This window comes from Anomaloglossus baeobatrachus, chromosome 3, assembly GCF_048569485.1.
Source record: "Anomaloglossus baeobatrachus isolate aAnoBae1 chromosome 3, aAnoBae1.hap1, whole genome shotgun sequence".
Classification (NCBI taxonomy): domain Eukaryota; kingdom Metazoa; phylum Chordata; class Amphibia; order Anura; family Aromobatidae; genus Anomaloglossus; species Anomaloglossus baeobatrachus.
The window spans coordinates 350374236-350395418 of record NC_134355.1 but is presented as its reverse complement, the minus strand read 5'-3'; the positions used below and the strand labels follow the sequence as shown (position 1 = coordinate 350395418).

Sequence of the window (21183 nt, the reverse complement as noted above, 5' to 3'; positions counted from 1 at the left end):
GTATGGCTCACGTGTTGAACCTTGTTGTCCAGCAATTTTTAACACACTATCCCGGCCTAGATGGCCTTCTGAACAGGGCACGAAAACTGTCTGCTCACTTCCACCGTTCAACCGCCGCAGCTGAGTGACTTGCATCACTCCAGAAGTCTTTCGGCCTGCCGGTTCATCGCCTGAAATGCGATGTGCCGACACGCTGAAATTCGACTCTCCACATGTTACAGCGACTGTGGCAGCACCGCCGAGCCCTGGTGCAATACGTCATGACGTATAGCCTGGGCCAACGAGATGCAGAGGTGGGGAAGATCACGCTGATGGAGTGGTCTCAGATCAAGGACCTATGCACCCTTCTGCACAGTTTCGACATGGCGACTAAATATGTTTAGCGCTGATAATGCCATTATCAGCATGACAATTCCAGTCATTTACATGCTGGAGCACACGCTAAACACTATTCGGACTCAAGGGGTGGGACAACAGGAAGGGGAGGAACTACAGGAGGATTCATATGCGCAAGAGACAACAACATCACCAAGGTCCAGACGTTCATCATCACCAAGGCGGCAGGCATGGGACCATGGGGGACAGGGATCAACAAGGGCGCATGGTATCAGGCGAAATGTTGAGGAAGGTGCAGGAGAACATGAAGAAATGGAGGACGAACTGTCCATGGACATGGAAGACTCAGCGGATGAGGGAGACCTTGGTCAATTTTCAGTTGAAAGAGGTTGGGGGGAGATGTCAGAGGAAGAAAGAACGGTTAGCACCTCTATGCCACAAACACAGCGTGGACTTGGTCCGCATGGCTGCGCCAGACACATGAGCGCCTTCTTGCTGCACTACCTCCAACATGACCCTCGTATTGTCAAACTTAGAAGTGATGATGACTACTGGCTTGCCACACTGTTAGATCCCCGGTACAAGTCCAAATTTTGTGACATAATTCCAGCCATAGAAAGGGACGCACGTATGCAGGAGTATCAGCAAAAGCTGTTACTCGATCTTAACTCGACTTTTCCACAAAACACCCGTGGTGCACGGAGTGAATCTCCCAGTTGTAACTTGACAAACATGGGACGGTCTCGTCATCTTCAACAGTCTAACCGTACCAGCAGCACCGTATCTGGTGCTGGTAACAGCAATTTTATTGAATCTTTTCATAATTTTTTTAGACCATCCTTTGCAAGGCCACCAGAGACAACAAGTCTGACACATAGTCAACGGCTGGAGAGGATGATACAGGAGTATCTCCAAATGAACATCGATGCCATGACTTTGCAACTGGAGCCTTGCTCATTTTGGGCTTCAAATCTTGAAAAATGGCCAGAGCTCTCCACTTAGGCCTTGGAGATCTTGTCGTGTCCCGCTGCCAGCGTTGTCTCTGAACGTGTCTTCAGTGCTGCTGGGTGTGTGCTGACAGATAAGCGCACGCGTCTGTCCAGTGACAATGTGACAGTCAAAATGAACAAGTCATGGATCCACAAGGAATTTACTACCCCGGTGTCATCCTGAGGAGAGTAAATGCTTGTGTATTTTGAATGTGCTTGACGCAAATCTAGCTGTGAAGTGTACAACTGGGGCACAAGTGCTGCCACTGAAGGGGTGGGTGTCTGTGTGGCCCAATTTTTGGAAAAAAGGGAGACTCTGCTTGGAGTAACCCTTGCTTGCTGTGTTTCTAAAAATGATCCAAGATGAACAGATCTGGGATCAGTAAAGACTTTGCTACCTACCCCAGTGTCATCCTGGGGACGGTTAAGGATGGCGTATTTTTGAATGTGCTTGATGCAAATCTACCTGTGAAGTGTACAACTGGGGCACAAGTGCTGCCACTGAAGGGGTGGGTGTGTGTGGCCAAATTTTTGGAAAAAAAGGGAGACTCCGCTTGGAGTCACCTTGCGGTGTTTTAGATGATTTTAGAAGGGCATGCCATGCCTATATCTGTGTCTCGTCCTCTTTTTCCTTGTAACGCTGTTTTGTATTTGCATGAGAATTTGTTTGTGTCACTTTCCCATGTGTTTGTGTTGTGTTGTGAGTTGTTTGTCACCTTTTGGACACCTTTGAGGGCGTTTTCTAGGTGTTTTTATGCGTTTGTGATTGCCTCCAATTGTTTCCTATGCGGTTCACCGAACCGAACTCGAACGAGACCTCCGTTCGGCAAACCGAACTCGAGCCGAACCACGACCGGTTCGCTCATCTCTAGTCACAAATATTGCTGTAGATAATTTAGATAATATAGATAATTAAGTCTGCTGTTCAAAATCCATTTTGACACTATAAAAATGTATTTACTTCAACCAGACAGAAAAAGGATGTTGTCCTTTCAGTTTTGTCATGGAAAAAAACCTAATAATTTTGGCATTATGTACTAAACTAATTTTATTAATGTATTTTTGCATAAAAAGGTGCAAAAAAAAATATAAAATAAAATCTAAAATTAAAATAAAAAAAAAATAAAGAAAATAATTGCATAATCTAGACAAGTTATAGCTGTGACTAAAAAGGTGTGGAACAAATACACTTAGGGAATGTGCCCGCGATCAGGACTCTGTGTTCAGAATGCAGCGAATTTTGACCGGCGGGGCTGCAAGTCTCCTCTGCAGGAGACCACAGCTGCTCATACCCACGATCAGTGTTCAGTGCTCTGTGGTCTCCTTGCTGTGTTCTCCCTACGGAGGACGCATGCAAATCATCAGCAAACAATTGACATGCTTTAGTCTGGAAAGACACACCGCAGGTCAGTGTTTGCTACGGCCATCACCTGCACAGTGGGCACAGGATTTCTAGAAATCCCATCCACTCTGCTTGTACTGTACAACACAGCGTTTTGGACACAGCTGAAGCATGCTGCATCCAAAACGCTGCAAACACTGATCATGGGCACAGACCGTAATATGGCCAATTGTTGAACATGCATAAAAAGTCACAATTTGTGCATGAATGAATGAACTTGTGATATCTGACACTTTGGTCTTCGCTCTCATCCAACACCAGGGAGTATACTACAATACTTAATAAGATGCACCGGCACCTAATTTATCATGAAAGGGAACCTATCACTCAATTTATGCTGCTCTAACCAAAAGAAGCATGAATAAATTATTAGCAGCCCAACTGCAGACAGGTAACGTCTTACTTTGAAAAGCTCTGGCTTTCACAGACAATATTGGTTGAAGAGCCGACGGGACAAGGCGACTGATATGGTCTCAATAAAGGATGGAGGCTAGAAGCCAGCCGGGGATGGCACTGATCTAATCAAGTCACGGCCTCTGCTCCCTCTTAAGACTATGGGGCCAGTTCATCAAAGCATTTACCGCAGTTAGACGTGGGGTAAAAGCTTTGCATGTCGAAAACAAAATTGGTGACTTTTCAGAGTTGCACAAAACGTTTACAACTATTAGAAGTGTCACTGCAGTTTGAATCCGCTCCACCGAAACTGGCGATGCCAGGGCAAGACTGGGCATGGCCACGCCAGCGAGTCTGTGCTACGCTAGTTCTGATGAATTGGCTCCTATGTATCTCTGAAATGCTGAAGCTGTACATGGCTGCGACCGAGCAACAAGGCTCGGATTCAGGACGCCTGCCATCTCCAGAGCTGGAATCAAGTGACACTTGATAAATATGGAGTGGCGGAGTTGGAGTCAGTACACTAAAGATTTGGTGCAAATTGCGCCTTTTTTCATAGATACGGCCCTTTGTTTTAGCATAGATTTTATATACAAGGCTCTAGTGGATGTTCTTGTGATATAAAGTAGTTCGCTAATGTGATGCTTTTAATCCAATACATACATAATATATACATATACATAACATATGCATGTCTGCAGCTGAGGGAGTTAAAAAGAAATAACCAAAAAAAAAAAACTTACTTGGTTCAGTCCCTGTTTTAATTATAGCACCCACTGGTACATCAGTATACATCTGCAATACACATCGAATCCAAGCTCGAATTGACAAGGCTTGATAAGAGGAATATCCAATACCAGTAATGGCTTCTATCAATGTACTGGAAAGTCAAATATAGTCAGTCCATTCATTATGTAACAAAATAAAGTAAAGTACACTTCATTTATACACCAAGTTAATAATAATAATAATAATAATAATAATAATAATAATAATAATAAAATAATAATAATGGGGCGTACCAAAATTGAAACCTATCCCCTATGATAATGGATCACTTTCTGACCTCTGGGGTCAGACTCCTGGAACCTTCATGGATTCCGAGAATGGGACTGTGCAATACCAAATGTTGAAAAGAACAGAGGTGCACATGCTCGGTCTCCGCTCCGTTAATTGTCAATGAGACTGACAGAAATAGCCAGGGGCTCGAACTCATTTTTTTCCTGCGGTCCCAAAGACAATGAATGGAGCAGAGATCTTACATGTGCACCTCTGCTCAATTCAAGACAAAGCCCTGCAGAGCCATGTTCTTGGAATCGCTGCATGTCAACAAGTTATTCCCTATCCTGCAATACTGGGAAAAACCCTTTAATTACTTAAAGGGAATTTGTCAGCAGGTTTTTGCTATCTTATCTGAGAGCAGCATAATGTAGGCAAAAAGATCCTGAATCTCCCGAGGTATCACTTCGATCACTGGGTGCAGCTGTCTGACTTTTTAGATTTAGCTATCTAGCAGAGATGAGTGAGCTTCCCCACCATGCTCTCAATAAAGAGTGTTAATTTGATACCTCACTGTCAATCAATAAGAGGAGGGGGCGTGTTGGATTGCTGTGCATGTGACAATGTAGTCCGAGCAATGCTAAGGGTCTTGCTGCTTAACCCCTTCACGACCGGCCGATGTTTCGCTTTCCGTTTTTTTTTTCGCCATTCTTTTTCTGAGAGACATAACTTTTTTATTTTTCAGTCAATATGGTCATGTGAGGGCTCATTTTTTGCGGAACGAGCTGTACTTTTAAATGAAACCATCAGTTTTACCATATAGTGTACTGGAAACCGGCAAAAAAATTCCAAATGCAGAAAAATTGCAAAAAAAGTGCGATAGCACTATGGTTTTGAGATATTTTATTCACTGTGTTCACTATATGGTAAAACTGATGTGTGGGTGTGATGCCTCAGGACAGTGCGAGTTCGTAGACACCAAACATGTATAGGTTTACTTTTATATAAGGGGTTAAAAAAAAATCGGAAGTTTGTTCGAAAAAAGTGGCGCAAGTTTTACGCCATATTCCGTGACCCGTAGCGTTCTCATTTTTCGGGATCTATGGCTCAGTGACTGCTTATTTTTTGCGTCTCGAGCTGACGTTTTTAACGGTACCATTTTTGCGCAGATGCTACGTTTTGATCGCCTCTTATTGCATTTTGCGCAAAAGTTGTGGCGACAAAAAAACGTCGTTTTGGCGTTTGGAATTATTTTGCCGCTACGCCGTATACTGATCAGATTAATTGATTTTATATTTTGATAGATCGGGCGTTTCTGAACGCGGCGATACCAAATGTGTGTATATTTTTTATTTTTTTAACCCTTTAATTTTCAATAGGGCGAATGGGGGGTGATTTGAACTTTTTTTTTGAATTTTTTAAAACTTTTTTTTAACCTTTTTTTTTTTATTTTACTAGTCCCCCTAGGGGGCTATTGCGATCAACATTCCGATCGCTCTGCACTATCTGCTGATCACAGCTACAAGGCTGTAAACAGCAGATACGCTCTCTTTCTCTTTTGCTGTGCCGCTGGCACAGCGAAAGTGAAAGCAAGTCAGGTGTAGTACAGGAGTCATCACATGACCCTGTGCTACCATGACAACTATCGGAAGTCACGTGATCGCGTCACGTGACTTCCGGTATCGGGCGGTAAGTAAAAGTTTACCACGATTGCGGTTATAATGGCGCTGTCACATATTGACAGCGCCATATAAGGGGTTAAACGGCACGAGCAGATAACGATTCTGCTCGTGCCTAGCAGGCACACATCTCAGCTGTGAAAATCAGCTGAGATGTGTGCCGATCGCAGCATGATGCCGCCGGCAGACTGCGGGCAGTAACGTTATGACCGCTAGGACGTAATTTTACGGCCCGCGGTCGTTAAGGGGTTAAACAAATTTAGCAAGTAAAAAACAGATTGGACTGTGACAAGACTGGCAGACCTGAATTTTCAGTGTTAACCCTTGCAGCATGCTAGCTTCAACTTACATAGCAAAAACCTGCTGACCGATTCTCTTAAGGTTAAAAGTAGGAATGGTATTTAAAAAAAAAAAAAAAAATCAAGTCCAATACTATGACCTGGTCTTTATTTACTTCTCTGCTGCGATGACATCACATACGTGCAGAACACTGATGTGGCCGACATTGACCTCGGCGGTCTTCTGCTGTACATGGAAGCATCACGGCTTTTTATTCTAAATACACTTCTGACTCATTGCTTTAAAATCCTGATCAACCCCTATAAATAATTGATATAGGAGCAATAGTTTACCTGTTTGGAAGAAGATGACTCAGATAACGGGCAACCATTTGCGTTGTGACCATGTCATCCCAGCCAAAAAGCTGCATCATGGAAACAAATGGCTGGGGCTGCAGGTCAGGTGGGGCACTGCTGGGCATGTCCAAAGCAAGAAGTGTGTATCCTGATAAGCAAAATGTAGAATATAGAGCTAGATTTAGCCTACACTATTTAATGAGTATATATTAGCATTCAAGTATAAGGACATCTAAACCTTTACAATATTATGATGAGCAAGCAAAAAAGCAAGCAGATAGTAGACAAGGGCACAGACCTGCTGCTGTGTCAGCTAACTGGGAGGGAGGGGTTTGGGAAAGTCTTAAACTTTTCAAGAAAGGGAAGAAATTTCTCCAGAGAGCAGTAGCGACTGCTAGATGGCGCTCCTTTGCCACTGACAATGCATGAATGCCGGTGTTCCCATGTCCTTGGACTGCACGGCTATGGATGTTCCTGAAAAAAGACAAAGCTGTGTTAAGTCTAATTTATAGCGTATGTTCTGTGGAAGTATTAAAAGGGTTAATTCACACCACTGGAAACATTTATCACACTTAGAATTAATTCTATGTATAACTAAAATGCTTCACAAATAGTGAATCACTAAAAAGAAAAATGGTTAGAACCTATACCACTAGCATTAGATTTAGAATGGCCGATTTCTGTGAGCGAGCGTTCCTCAGAGTGCTAGTTTGCTGATAAATGGTCATCAGGCCACTTGATTAACTCTTTTAGAAGGTGAAATGACTTTTAAGCCAATTTAAAAAAAAAAAAAAAAAACAGTTCTCGGCAGCACAATGTCCTATGTAAGCAGGACATGTGCTGCCGAGGAAAAAAAAAATGGCAACTTAGTCACACAGGACACTATTACTGATAATTGTTTGCACATATTAAATGCAGTCTGCCGATGTAAATGTAATGAGATGTTCTGCTTTGCATACAATTGCTGGCAAGACGCTGTCGAACTCTCTTCACACCACAGAGTCTGACAAGCAACCTGAGGCTTCAAATTGTTCAGCCAGAGCCAGGCATCGGCTGGTTCTGGTTAGGTGGTTTTCAGCTCTGCAGGAGTTAATTCTTTCAGACGTCAATGCAAGAGTTAAGGTGTTGTCACACATAGCGACGCAGCAGCGATCACGACCAGCGATCTAACCTTATCAGCATCGCTGCTGCGTTGTTACATGGTCGCTGGTGAGCTGTCAAACAGGCAGATCTCACCAGCGACCAGTGACCAGCCCCCAGCCAGCAGTGACGCATGGAAGCGTAACTAAGGTAAATATCGGGTAACCAAGGAAAGCACTTCTCTTGGTTACCCGATATTTACCTTAGTTACTAGTGTCCGCCGCTCTCACGCTGCCAGTGCCGGCTCCCTGCTCCCTGCACTCCTAGCCAGAGTACACATCGGGTTAATTACCAGATGTCTACTCCAGCTACGTGTGCAGGGAGCAGGGAACCAGCACTGGCAGCGTGAGAGCACACCGCTTAGTGCTGGCTCCCTGAACTCCTAGCCAGAGTACACATCGGGTTAATTACCCAATGTGTACTCCAGCTACGTGTGCAGGGAGCAGGGAGCCGGCACTGGCAGCGTGAGAGCACACCGCTAAGCGCTGGCTCCCTGCACTCCTAGCCAGAGTACACATCGGGTTAATTACCCGATGTGTACTCCAGCTACGTATGCAGGGAGCCAGCGCTAAGCGGTGTGCTCTCACGCTGCCAGTGCCGGCTCCCTGCTCACGTAGCTGGAGTACACATCAGGTAATTAACCCGATGTGTACTCTGGCTAGGAGTGCAGGGAGCAGGGAGCCGGCACTGGCAGCGTGAGAGCGGCGGACACTATTAACTAAGGTAAATATCGGGTAACCAAGGAAAGGGCTTCTTGGTTACCCGATGTATACCGTGGTTACAGCTTAACGCAGGCTGCCAGACGCCGGCTCCCTGCTCGCTTCAGTTCATCGCTCTCTCGCTGTCACACACAGCGATGTGTGCTTCACAGCGGTAGAGCAACGTCCAAAAAATGAAGCAGGACATTGATAAATGACCGGCGACCTCACAGCAGGGGCCAGCTCGTTGCTGGATGTCACACAGCAATAGCAACGGTACGTCGCTGCTACGTCACAGAAAATGGTGACTTAGCGGCGACGTCGTTGTCGCTATGTGTGACACCACCTTTAAAGAGAACCAATCACCAGGATTTTCCCATATAACCTAAAGCCATTGCTATACTGGAACTATCAGGCTAATCCTATACATACGTGTAGTGGTCAGCTCGGATGTTTAGGTTTTGAAATCCAAGAAAGTGAAGTTTATAAAATTAGCTGCTTGTTGAATGACAGCAGCTGAGGATCAGATAATATCTGGGGGGAATTCATAGTTACCCCCTCCCCCTGTTAGAATTAGCATAAGTATTATACAAACGATTCACTTTGTCTATTGCAGGACCTGTGTGAGGTCATACCCATGTGACCTGATATCCAGCTTTGTTGGCTGAGGCCCCACCTCTTCTAGTCATATGGGTTTGACCTCACACGGGTCCTGCAAAAGACAAAGTGAATCGTTTGTATAATGCTTATGCTAATTCTAACAGGGGGAGGCGATAACTATGGATATATTATGTGCTCCTTTGCTGCTGTCACTCAACAAGCAGCTAATTTTATGAACTTTACTTTCTTGGATGTCAAAATCTAAATATCCGAGCTGACCACTAAAGGTATGCAGAGAATCAGCCTGATAGTGCCAGTATAGCACTGGCTTTAGGTTACATACGACAATCCTGTTGATTGGTTCCCTTTAAGATCTCAGGTTGCTAATTGCCTCCTGCAGCTGTCACCTCCCTATTTAAAGCACGGCTTCCTTCCTCTATGTGCCGATGATAGCTTCATCAATCCCAGTCTTGCTGATTTTCCTGTTTATCGTGATCTGTGTTGCATTTGAGTGGTCTGAACGTTCCCCTGTTGTACATTAACTTTCCCCCCTTTTTTTCCATTGTTTCTTAGTACATATATTGTCTCTCCTGTGTTTTTAATGTTGTAAGAGTTTCTGTTCTCCCTTGTCTGTCATTTTGTCTGTGTTTTCCAGCCCGCCCTGAGGGTGTTGGAGAGACAGAGTTATATCAGGGCTTGGGCAGGAGTTAGGGTCAGACTTGCGGTTCGGACCTGGCTACCATCAAACCTACCACCTCCGAGATAAGGGACAGCATTGGGTCCCCTGTCCCGTCATAACATATCCCATGACAGTAAATTTGAGATTAATCGACAGTCAGCAAGAAAGTAGATGCCACAAGTCTAGTGGTGTAAACCCGTTCTTAGAGAGCATAAGTTACAGATCGTGGTCAAAATAAAAATAATCCCAGATAAAATAGAACAATTGCAGACCTTACACGAAAAGCCTTGGTAAAGTGTACATTTTCATGGTCTTCTGATATTGTAAACACTAATAGCAGTGTGCTCATGGTGTGCAATATGTGAACATAATAAAAATAGAGCAGAGGTTGCCGAAATACACCGTGTGATCATCTACCGCAGGCCTGCTGTGAAATATCATAAATATTGCTGTAGAAGAACCTTGCTGTAAACAATCCAGGTAGGATTGGCAGAGACCAGCGGCATCGGAGTGACGGGATGTGAAAGGCAACCTCTTTTCGCTATTTGAAACACATCTAGTTGGTAAAGAAAAAAAGAAAGGATTTTACATAGTGAAGCACTACTGACAAAGTCTAATTTTAGAAACCTTTCTCAAAATTAAGTCCACAAGGCTAAAGCTTTATCGATTCACTTTGTCTGTGGAAGCACCTGTGTGAGGTCATACCCATGTGACCAGGTATCCAGCTTTGGTGGCTGAGGCCCCGACCCTTATGGTCACATGGGTATGACCTCAGACAGGTCCTTCCACAGACAAAGTGAATCGTATGTATAATACTGAGGCTATGTGCGCACGTTGCGTACAGTTCACTGCAGAAATTTCTGCAGCGATCTGAAGAGCACATGTGCGCTTTAAATTGCTGCAGAATTGTCCGTAGTGAAGCCGATTCCATGCGCTCTGCCTGCAGCTCCTGCCATAGACAGAGCAGGAGCTGCCGGGCAAAGCGCAGGAAAGAAGTGACATGTCACTTCTTTTTACGCAGCGCTTCGGCAGTAGCCGAAGCGCTGCGCTCTAAAACGCCACGTGCGCACGGCCCCTGCACAATCTCCATAGACTGTGCAGGGGACGCAGGACGCTTGCAGTTACGCTGCGCTACAAAGCGCAGCGTAACTGCATGTATTTGCGCAACGTGCGCACATAGAATTAGTATAAGGCTAACGGGGAGGGGATAACTATGAATATATGATCTGCTCCTTTGCTGCTGTCACTCAACAATCAGCTAATTTTATAAACTTTACTTTCTTGGATTTCAAAACCTAAACATCCGAGCTGACCACTACAGGTATGTATAGAATCAGCCTGATAGTGCCAGTATAGCACTGGCTTTAGGTTATATATGAAAATCCTGATGATTGGTTCCCTTTACATTGAACTTGGCCACTAATACTGTAAATTATATGAGGGAGCAAGTTAGAAAATTCCGGATCAAAAATACAGCTAATCTCCGAAAAAGGCAACATATACATCAATTACTCCGTCAAAACAAGGCACAACGTTGTCCGAGGTCTGTCGCCAAGAGTCACGTTTTATATGGGACACCATTGCTTGAGTGAGTAAAGGACTCCACTGTGAGGCGGTATTTTTTTTTTTAACTACTAACAGTCATCCATTGCAATCATTGTTTTTCCTTTTTACCAATATTGGGAACTTGTTATTGTATCCAATATGATGTTTAGGAAATAGTTTTCTAGCACTAATAAGTCTACGATAAGTATGACAGGTTCTTCTCCTTTACCTGTCAGTTCAGCCTTATCTTAGTCTTTTCTCCTGCCCATAAATGCTGATGGAGGGGCAAGTCACAAACTAAAAAAATAAATAAAAAAACAACCCTTTCCAATTTGCAGTGTTCATTAGCATGAGTTGGCTGATCGACCCTAAAGGGCCCGTTACATGCGTCGATTTATCGTGCGTTCGCATTTGCGATCGTACCCGCCCCCGTCGTTTGTGCGTTACGGGCAATTTGTTGCCCGTGTCGCACAAAGTCGGTAACCCCCGTCACACGTACTTACCTCTCGAACAACGTCGCTGTGGGCGGCGAACATCCTCTTTCTGAAGGGGGAGGGACGTGCGGCGTCACAGCAACGTCACACAGCGGCTGCCCAATAGAAGCGGAGGGGCGGAGATAAGTGGGACGTAAAATCCCGCCCACCTTCTTCCTTCCTCATTGCCGGCGGGCGCAGGTAAGCTGCAGTTCATCGTTCCCGGGGTGTCACACGGAGCGATGTGTGCTGCCTTGGGAACAATGAACAACCGGCGCGCAGAAGGACGTTCGATTTTTTGAAAATGAGCGACGTGTCAACGAGCAACGAGTATTTTTGCTCGTTCACACTCGATGCCGGATGTGCGTCACGAACGACGTGACCCCGACGACATATCGTTAGATATATCGTAGCATGTAACGGGCCCTTAAGGTTATGTTCACACAGTGGTTTTTCTTCAGATTGTCTTGGAGCAGGTTAACTCCGATATTGACTGAAAAATCAGCAAATAAAAATGCTCAAAAAAATGAACATTCATCTCTATCTAAAAAATGTGAGCACATGTGGAGTATTTTGAGCATATTTATCTGCTTCAAGTTTCCAAGGAAGCAAAGAAGTTAAAAGTCATGAATAGACCATTTTTTTTTTAGGTGTCTTCTGCCCCGAAGATGCTCGGTACTTTCTAGTGTGAACACAGTTGTCGAGGAGCATTTTATATACGAACAGTTTAATCGTTGAAACTTTTGGATCATCTGAGACCTCAAAGTCTCTTCTGTTATAAAACAATTTTACAGTATATTTTATAAGTGCCTGACTATTAAGTTAATAAGAAACCTAAAATATAAAACAGTAAATGTAATAAAACATTGTGAAAACAAAGATAAGAAAGCCCAGAATGTGGTTTTACATTCCCAAGGATAAAATGCCGTCTTGCTGTATTCCAATAAGAAGAAAACACTGCAGATCTCGGCGTTCCCTTCAGCGGGACGAGCATACGACTTCCTAATGCGTTTTACAAAATGATATTACAGGACTGCGACCGCATCTTTGTTAGTGGAGTAAGGACAAACGTTGCAGCCATACAAAGCATCTCCCTTCTGCAGACAATGTGGCATGAATTCAATAATACACTCAATTTTCTTTGATTTCTCTAGTACCGTGCTCGCTACTTAATCTAATTTGGAAGTTGTGACTTTCTAGAGGTTTAATAGAGATATGTCTGCGGGGAATCAATGTTCCCTGAAATGGGGGGAGGGGGGAAAAAGGCATTAACAAATTTGTCTGGCAGAGCCAGATTCACAGCATTACTGTGGTAGGCTGATGAACTAAATAACACGCTTATTAAAAACAATCTCCGGGAACGCACCAGCATTGCTGTTTCCATTTATCTTCTGGTCAACCCAGTTCTATGCCTACATTACAATGATCACATTTCCTTTATTAAATTCTGCAAAGAGCAGCGCAAAGTCAGAGCCTAGATATCTATCCCATAAAGCAGTAACCAGGTGTTACATGTAGACAGACGTCTGGTGGAGCATGAGAGTCACTGGTAGCATTTGGCCTCCATCTGAAATATGCTGAGGTGCTTAACACGGATAGTTTTTTGGTTTTTTTTTTACTATGGGCCTAAAAAGTAGCCAAATTCCGTGTTTTCCTGAAAATAAGCCCTACCTCAAAAATAAACCCTAGCGGGAATTTTTAGCCTTTTCTGAGTAAGGCCTAAATACAAGCCCTACCTTGAAAATAAGCCCTAGTTGTAGATCAATAATGAAGTGCCCGTTCAGCTAAAAAAGTTAAAGAATATTACAGGACACTTCATTAAAGAAAGCAGACACCCCCAAAAGAGATAACAGAACCCGCAATCATACTCACCTGACCCCAGCTGAGACACTGATTATTAGAGGAATGGGTGGGCTGCAACACCAAGACAGGTTATTAAACTTGGGGTTATTTAGTTTGGAAAAACGAAGGCTTAGGGGGGATCTAATCACAATGTATAAACATATGAGGGGACAGTACAGAGACCTTTCCAAAGATCTCTTTACACCTAGGCCTGCGACTGGAACACGGGAGCATCGCTACGTCTCAAGGAAAGAAGGTTTAATCATAACCACAGACGAGGATTCTTTACTGTACGAGCAGTGAGACTATGGAACTCTCTGCCGCATGATGTTGTAATGAGTGATTCACTACTAACATTTAAGCAGAGCCTGGACGCCTTTCTTGAAAAATATAATATTACTAGTTATGTATATTAGATTTTATGACAGGGTATTGATCCAGGGAACTAGTCTGATTGCCGTATGTGGAGTCAGGAAGGAATTTTTTTCCCCATTGGAGCTTATTTGACACATTGGGGGTTTTTTGCCTTCCTCTGGATCAACATGTTAGGGTACGGGTTGAACTAGATGGACTTAGGGCGGCTTTGCACACTACGACATCGCAGGTGCGATCAAATCGAAAGTGACGCACATCTGGCGTCACTTGCGATGTCGTAGTGTGTAAATCCTAGAGGATACGATGAACGAGCGCAAAAGCGTTGTTATCGTAGCATCGTTGCAGCCTCCGACATTTCCATAATGCCGGTGCCGCGACAGGTACGATGTTGTTCCTCGTTCCTGCGGCAGCACACATCGCTGTGTGTGATGCTGCAGGAGCGAGGAACATCTCCTTACCTGCCGCCGGCCACAATGCGGAAGGAAGGAGATGGGCGGGATGTTTACATCCTGCTCATCTCCGCCCCTCCGCCACTATTGGCCGCCTGCCGTGTGACGTCGCTATGACGCCGCACGATCCGCCCCCTTAGGAAGGAGGCGGGTCGCCGGCCAGAGTGACGGTCGCAGGGCAGGCGAGTGCATGTGAAGCTGACGTAGCGATAGTTTTCGCTACGCCAGCTATCACACGATATCGTACCTGCGACGGGGGCGGGAACTATCGCGTGAGACATCGCAGCATCGGCTTGCGATGTCGCAACGTGCAAAGCCCGCCTTAGAGTCTCCCTTCAACCTTAAAAAACTAAGAAACTGTGGAACATGAGGACCTGCGGTGGACTGCACCAAGGACCTGTGGTGGAACGAACGAATGAACGCACACCCCTTCCCCAGTGATACCTTACTGCTCCGGGGACCAGGGACACTATAGAACACTAGGACCTGTGGTGGAATGCATAGAGAACCTGCGGTAAAACACATCAATAGTCGCTCGATGCGTTCTACACCGTTGCCTGCAGGAAGCAGTACGGTATCACTGTGTGTAGGGGAGAACCACTGTGGAGCACACTGCTGGGAGTGACTAGAATGGATCTCACAAGGACCTGGGAGCAACGCAGATGTCTGGGGTCTGGTAATTATGATTCTCCTGGGAAGGGAGGAGGAGGGGGTGTCTGCCTTATGGGAGGGTAAAGTTACCCCAACTCTTGTTTCCCCCAAAATAAGCCATACCAAGAAAATAAGTCCTAGTGCATTTTTCGGGGCAAAAAATATTGTGTGTGTGTCTTATTTTTGGGGAAACACGGTAGTTTCTTACCACCTGCCTGTTCTACCCAATGCTGACTGCTGCAGGGATTCAGCACCTCCATGTCAACAGTGCAGCTTTTTCTCTTCCAGGCTACCCTATCGATGCAGCTTACTACAGAAGTCATACTGGTTAACAGCTGGCTCTCTGCAGCTAGGCAGCTGGCTGTCAATTAGCATTACGGGTCAACAGAGCAGAGAGGAAGAAAAGGCACTGCTCTGTCGACGTGACGTCACCCACCGGAGTCGCCGGTAGGAGCGATCTGTGACTGCTCTGTACTGGCAGAGACCTGCGCCAGGCACACCAGGCAGGTAGTTCACAACAAACTTGCAGATGTTGTCCTTAGTGCTAACCCAAGTACCCAGTGCTGCAGTGCTAACCCACTGAGCCAGTGAGCTGCCTGAACTGATAATTTAATGAATTATATATTAGAAAGTTTCTATTTTCACATGTACTATTGAGTTATAAGAAAAAAATAAATAAAATTCAGGTTACTCCAAGTATTTGTGCAATTTACAGCTCAACCCCATGCATTTCAATGATGCTAAAATGCAATACCATACACAAACACACAGACAGGTGTGGCGCAGTTTCTGAAAGAAAAAAGCATTTTTTTTTCCAATGCCGAATAGCACCTTTAAAAGGGGTTGTCCACTACTCTGCAAACCCGATCTCGTTCCCTATGTGTCCCAGCAGTAAAAAAATTCCTATACTTCCCTACCAGTAGTGTGGACAGTGGATCTACAGGGGATCTGCCTATAGGACGTCAGGACATTTTATGTGGTTAAAAAGCAGTGAATGGAGCTAGCAATGATCACGGCTATTAGAGCCACATACTGGCTGTATAACACAGCCAGCACTCTGTAGGTGTGAAACCAGCTCATCTACTGTGACCACTCCTTACACCTCCACCCAACACAGGATGTAATAGTCCTAAGAAGGGGTTAATAGTATCATTTTGGGGTTCTTATGTACTTGTTAACCTTAATGGCGGAATTGATCTGTTTTTGTGCCGTAAATTGTGGTATAAATTAGATGATACTGTTATTCGGTGGGTTAGGACTATGGCAATAGAAAATATGAGTGAGTTTTTTGTACTTTCTGCTTATGCACTATGAGAATATTTTTTTTCCATATTGCCATTCAATTGTAGGCCTCATTCATACCAGTATTTCATCAGTATTTGTTGCCAAAACCAGGAGCTTCTCCAAAACACAGAACAGGCGTCAATGTTTCCATTATAGTTTTTCTCTGTAAGGCCGGTTTTAGACGTCCGTGTTTCAGGTACGTGTGATATCTGTTTTTAACACAGATGCCACACGTACCCATATTATTTTCTGGAGTTGCTCACACGGCCGTGTTTCCACACGGACCATGTGACCCCTTGTGACCCCGCATGCACACACGCAGACATGTCCGTTTTTCCCCCAGCAGCACGGGTGTCACACGGATCACACACTGATGTGATCCATGTGACACGTACCGGAGAAAACATGGGTCTTTTAAATAAAAAGATTTTCTATATTTACCTGTATCCAGCGATGCTGTCTCTGGCTCTGCTGCCTCCCGCTTCTGACCCTTGCTCATTAGACTTATTAATTATTCACTGCACAGAGGAGCTGGAAGCCGGAGCAGCGCTGGGGACTTCAGTGCCAGGGACCGCATTGCTGGGGACAGGTGAGTATCCAGCAAAGAGTGTGTGTGTGTGTGTGTGTGTGTGTGTGTGTGTGTGTGTGTGTGTGTGTGTGTGTGTGTGTTGATGCATGCAGTGAGGACCTGTAGGCTGGAGCATCGCGGGGACAGCAGTGGAGACTCAGGGTTCCCAATGAACTCTGATGAACCCGTGAAGTCACTGTCTTGACACCTGCTGTAGCGGGGGTGTCATCAGAGTTCATTGGGAACGCCAATAACCTCCTGGATGTCACTGCAGACACACTGTTTGCTGAATACTCACCTGTCCCCGCGATCCTGTCCTCTGCGGTGCTGTACCGAGCGCTGTTCCTAGTGCTGTCCCTGTGATGCTCCGGCTTCCAGCTTCTCAGTATGGTAAATAATCAATGAATATAATGAGCGTGGGTCAGAAACGGGAGGCAGCAGAGCTGAAGAAAACACCGCTGGATACAGGTAAAGAATATCTTAATTTCAAAGACCCGTGTTTTCTCCGGTACCTGTCCCACGTGATACATGCGCGTGAGACACGTGTGACAATGACCATGCGTGCGGCTTGTACCTAATTAAAACACAGACATCTGAAACCGGCCTAAGTTCCACTCTTGGCTTTGGTATACAAACACTGATGGAAAAATACTGACGGGTGAATGAGGTCTTATATAGAGATGAACATAAACTGCAATTTCGTCATTCTTTTTAATTTTTTTCCATACCAAAAGCAGACCAAATATTTCAGACTGATGCACCGTCTCTGGACAAAGCCTTTTAGGAGAAATGCGCGGCGTCAGCCTGGTAATTTATGTTTGGTCGGATTTTTGTGGTTCTTGCCTCTTCAATTCACATAATTATAGGTTTTCAGTCCCTCATCTCTTGTTAATGTTTTTTGCGCACAATTTTGTACTCTAACCACAGTTTGGGAAGTTACCAGTATTGATTATTTTTGGGCAATTGTGTTAAACCCCTGTTATTTGCAGTGGCTTTAAAATCACACACACAAACCATTTTTGTGCACATTTAACATGGGAATGTTACAGTATATTGATTTTCGATATCTACAAGACACTTTGATTCCATTGTGCATAATGAAAGTATTAACTTTTGATACAGGTATAGTAATTGGAACAGAAATTTGGGGGTTTTACTGTTTGTATGAGATTTTGTTTATCCATTTACTGTATTTTTTGACGATAGATGTACTATGGGGCCGATACACAAGTGCATTTTGTAAAGGAATAGTAAAATTACTGTAGTTTACTTGGTATAATTTGTTTATTTGATTGTAGATTGTTTATTCCATTCTCGGCAGATCTGGGTATCATTGTATAGCCCCCTGACTGACATAACTAATTTATGCCCCCATGGTCTGTGTAACCACTTAGATGCTGCTGTCAGCATTTACCACTGCATCCAAGGAGTTGATCAGGTGTGGAATATAGATAGTGCCCGAAAGTGATCGTGACGGCACATCTCCTGTGATCGCTCCATCACAGTGCTGTAAATATACAGGTGCTAATAGGAATTGCTTCACTCCTGCTATGTTCATTCTACCACACTGAACAAAAATAGAAAAACACAACGCTTTTAGTTCCCATTTTTCATGGGCTGAGCTCTAAGATCTAAGACTTTTTCTATGCACACAAAAGGTTTTTTTCTCTCAAATATTGTTCACAAATTTGTCTAAATCTGTGTAAGGCCTTCTTCACACGTCAGTGATTCCGGTACGCATGACGTCCGTTTTCATACGTACCGGAGACACGGACAATGGGTCTGCACACACATCCCTGTTTTCTCACGGACGGTGTGTTAAGGGAAACATCTAGTCACTCAGTCACAATTGATTCAAAAGACGAATAAAGTATTTTTTATTTTCCCTTTGCAGCCTCCTCTGACTGTGACTCAAAAAATATTGGTGTTTTTAGCCTAAAGAGCTACCAAAAAATAAAATCGCAATATGCTATCTTCTGGTCCATTTGTGTTGGCAGTCTGATTTTGTTACAGCTGCCGTAGTGAAAATGAATGTGAGTGTGTACAGTCTGTCATTGTTATGGGGGTCAGCGGCGGTCATTTTTAGTGGGTTCGTTCAAGGAGTGTACAAGTTGGGAATGCTCTGGTCTAAGATATCAAAAACACAGGGTAGATAGAGAAGTCGGGTTAGATGCTGCGCTAGAAACCACAAATCCAGGAGATGTGATGAATTCTTTCCTTTATTAACACAGGTCAACGCGTTTCAAAGGCATCTCCGCCTTCTTCATCAGGACAAAGAAAGAAACAGAATAACATATGCCACTGCCACGTAATACATATATAACAGTGGAAGGAGTAGCCGAGTTTCAACAATGACGTCAGCAATCCAGTGACTAATCGCCACGTGGAACAAACAGAAAAAAAGAAGAAAAAAGAAGAGAGAAAAAAAAGGGAGAAAAAGAAAAAAATGTGTGGGGTGTAACCGGTTAAGGACTTAATGAAATTCCTAGGACATATAAAAAGGATTATAGGCTCATAGTGTTGATATGAATAAAAGTGAAGATGTGCAGAAAATATTTCATTTTATTTTTACAGTGAAGTGTAGAAGGCAAAAAAGGAATTAATTTAATGAAATTCAATAAAAATAATGATGTCTTGTAAAACAATAAATGTGTCCTATAAAGTGTTTATTATTTAATTAATTAAAAAAAGGGGGTTAATTTAATGAAATTCAATAAAAATAATGATGTCTTGTGAAACAATAAATGTGTCCTATAAAGTGTTTATTATTTAATTAATTATAGGCTCATAGTGTTGATATGAATAAAGTGAAGATGTGCAGAAAATATTTCATTTTATTTTTACAGTGAAGTGTAAAAGGCAAAAAAGGAATTAAATTAATGAAATTCAATAAAAATAATGATGTCTTGTGAAACAATAAATGTGTCCTATAAAGTGTTTAATTATTCTGGGAAAAAAACTAAATAAAAAAACTTTGCATATTTAGGGGCAAAAAGAGCCGTATTTAACTCTGCTTGGGAACATTACTATATTAGTGACAGTGAGTCAAAGAGGTTGAAGTTGTGCAAGAATGTGTACTTGTGCAAATACGAGCAAACTTCGCTATACAAGGGAACCCGCTCACAGGGGTGAAATAAGTTTAAAGCGTGGGAAAGAAACTAAGCGCATGCGCTTAAAAAGATGACAAGCGAGAACTTCGCTGCTCAGAAGAACCCACTCCCAGGGGTGAAATGGGTTCAGAGCGTGGGAAAAAGATCAGAGCGCAAGCGCTTGAAAACTATCCAAGAGAAGTGTAGAGAACAGTTATGTAGTGCCGAAAAAAGGATTTCAAGAGAAAAGGGGATCTATAGATGAAAATGTAAAATGGGATATTCAGTGGTAGACATATAGAAAAAATGAAAATGCAAGTTCTGATAGTAAGGAGAAAAGGATTAGATATAATAACTCGTATACCCATATCCTAATGAAAAGAGGGAGAATAGATATCTGCAGATTTGTAGAGAAAAAAATGTGTTATAAATAGTCATAACAAAACATGACAAAATCAATTACATGAGACGCGTTATAGAAAGCCCTGAAAAAAAACTTACATACATGTTTACAGCTCTATGTGAACAACCACATAGTTACACAAATGATATTAAAAGATTAAAAAATGTATGTAAGGTAATATAAAATCCACACATGTTTATGCTGATACAAACAAATATATAAAAAACAACATATGAGAATTAAAATGTCAAAATGTATAGATAAAAAAACTTTTTTTGAGAATAGTGTAAAAAAACTGCTGACATATGATCGAATTTGGTAATGATATGGAGAAACTGATGACATATGATGAAATGGGTCCTCGAATACATAGATATATATATATATATATACATATATATCCATATATACATATACATTTACCCATATATATATATTCTATGAAAATAAAAATTTTTTTAGGGAATATATAATGATATTTAAATGGCATTTAATAAAAGACATTAGCTTTATAAAAATATATAAAAATAGGAAAAATGTGATGATAAACGGATTTATATAGAAATACAATGGGATAAAATGTAAAAACAATGCCTCTAAAAACAATAAAAATTAATGAATAACAACTCAGTAAAAAAGATCAGTTAATTCATTTAGACCATGGGGTTTCAGAGTGCCGAGCTTGTGAATCCAAAACGTTTCCTTCTTGCTCAGGAGTTCAAGTCTATTGGGTATGTTAGGTGAAATGAGCTCTATAGGAGTAATTCTAAAGGATATTGACTTATTGTGAAATAAAGCACAGTGTCTCGACAAGCCATGCAGCATATAACCGGTCTTTACATTAAATCTATGTGAATTCAGTCTATTGTGAAGTGCTTGACTCGTCCTCCCTACGTATTGTTTGCCGCATACACAGTCTATCAGGTAAATTACGTGATCTGTCTGGCATGTCAA

At 43.0% G+C, this 21183-nt stretch overlaps 1 protein-coding gene across 1 annotated transcript in view; it reads right to left on the bottom strand.

Moving 5' to 3' along the window:
• Window positions 1–21183, bottom strand: part of MMS22L (MMS22 like, DNA repair protein) — a 147779-nt gene that overhangs the window by 24561 nt on the left and 102035 nt on the right. The window contains exons 14-16 of the mRNA XM_075340108.1: window positions 6732–6907; window positions 6431–6581; window positions 3864–4000 (exon numbers count right to left, since the gene is read on the bottom strand). Coding sequence (XP_075196223.1) covers window positions 3864–4000; window positions 6431–6581; window positions 6732–6907 — 464 coding nt within the window. The remainder of the gene's footprint in view (window positions 1–3863; window positions 4001–6430; window positions 6582–6731; window positions 6908–21183) is intronic.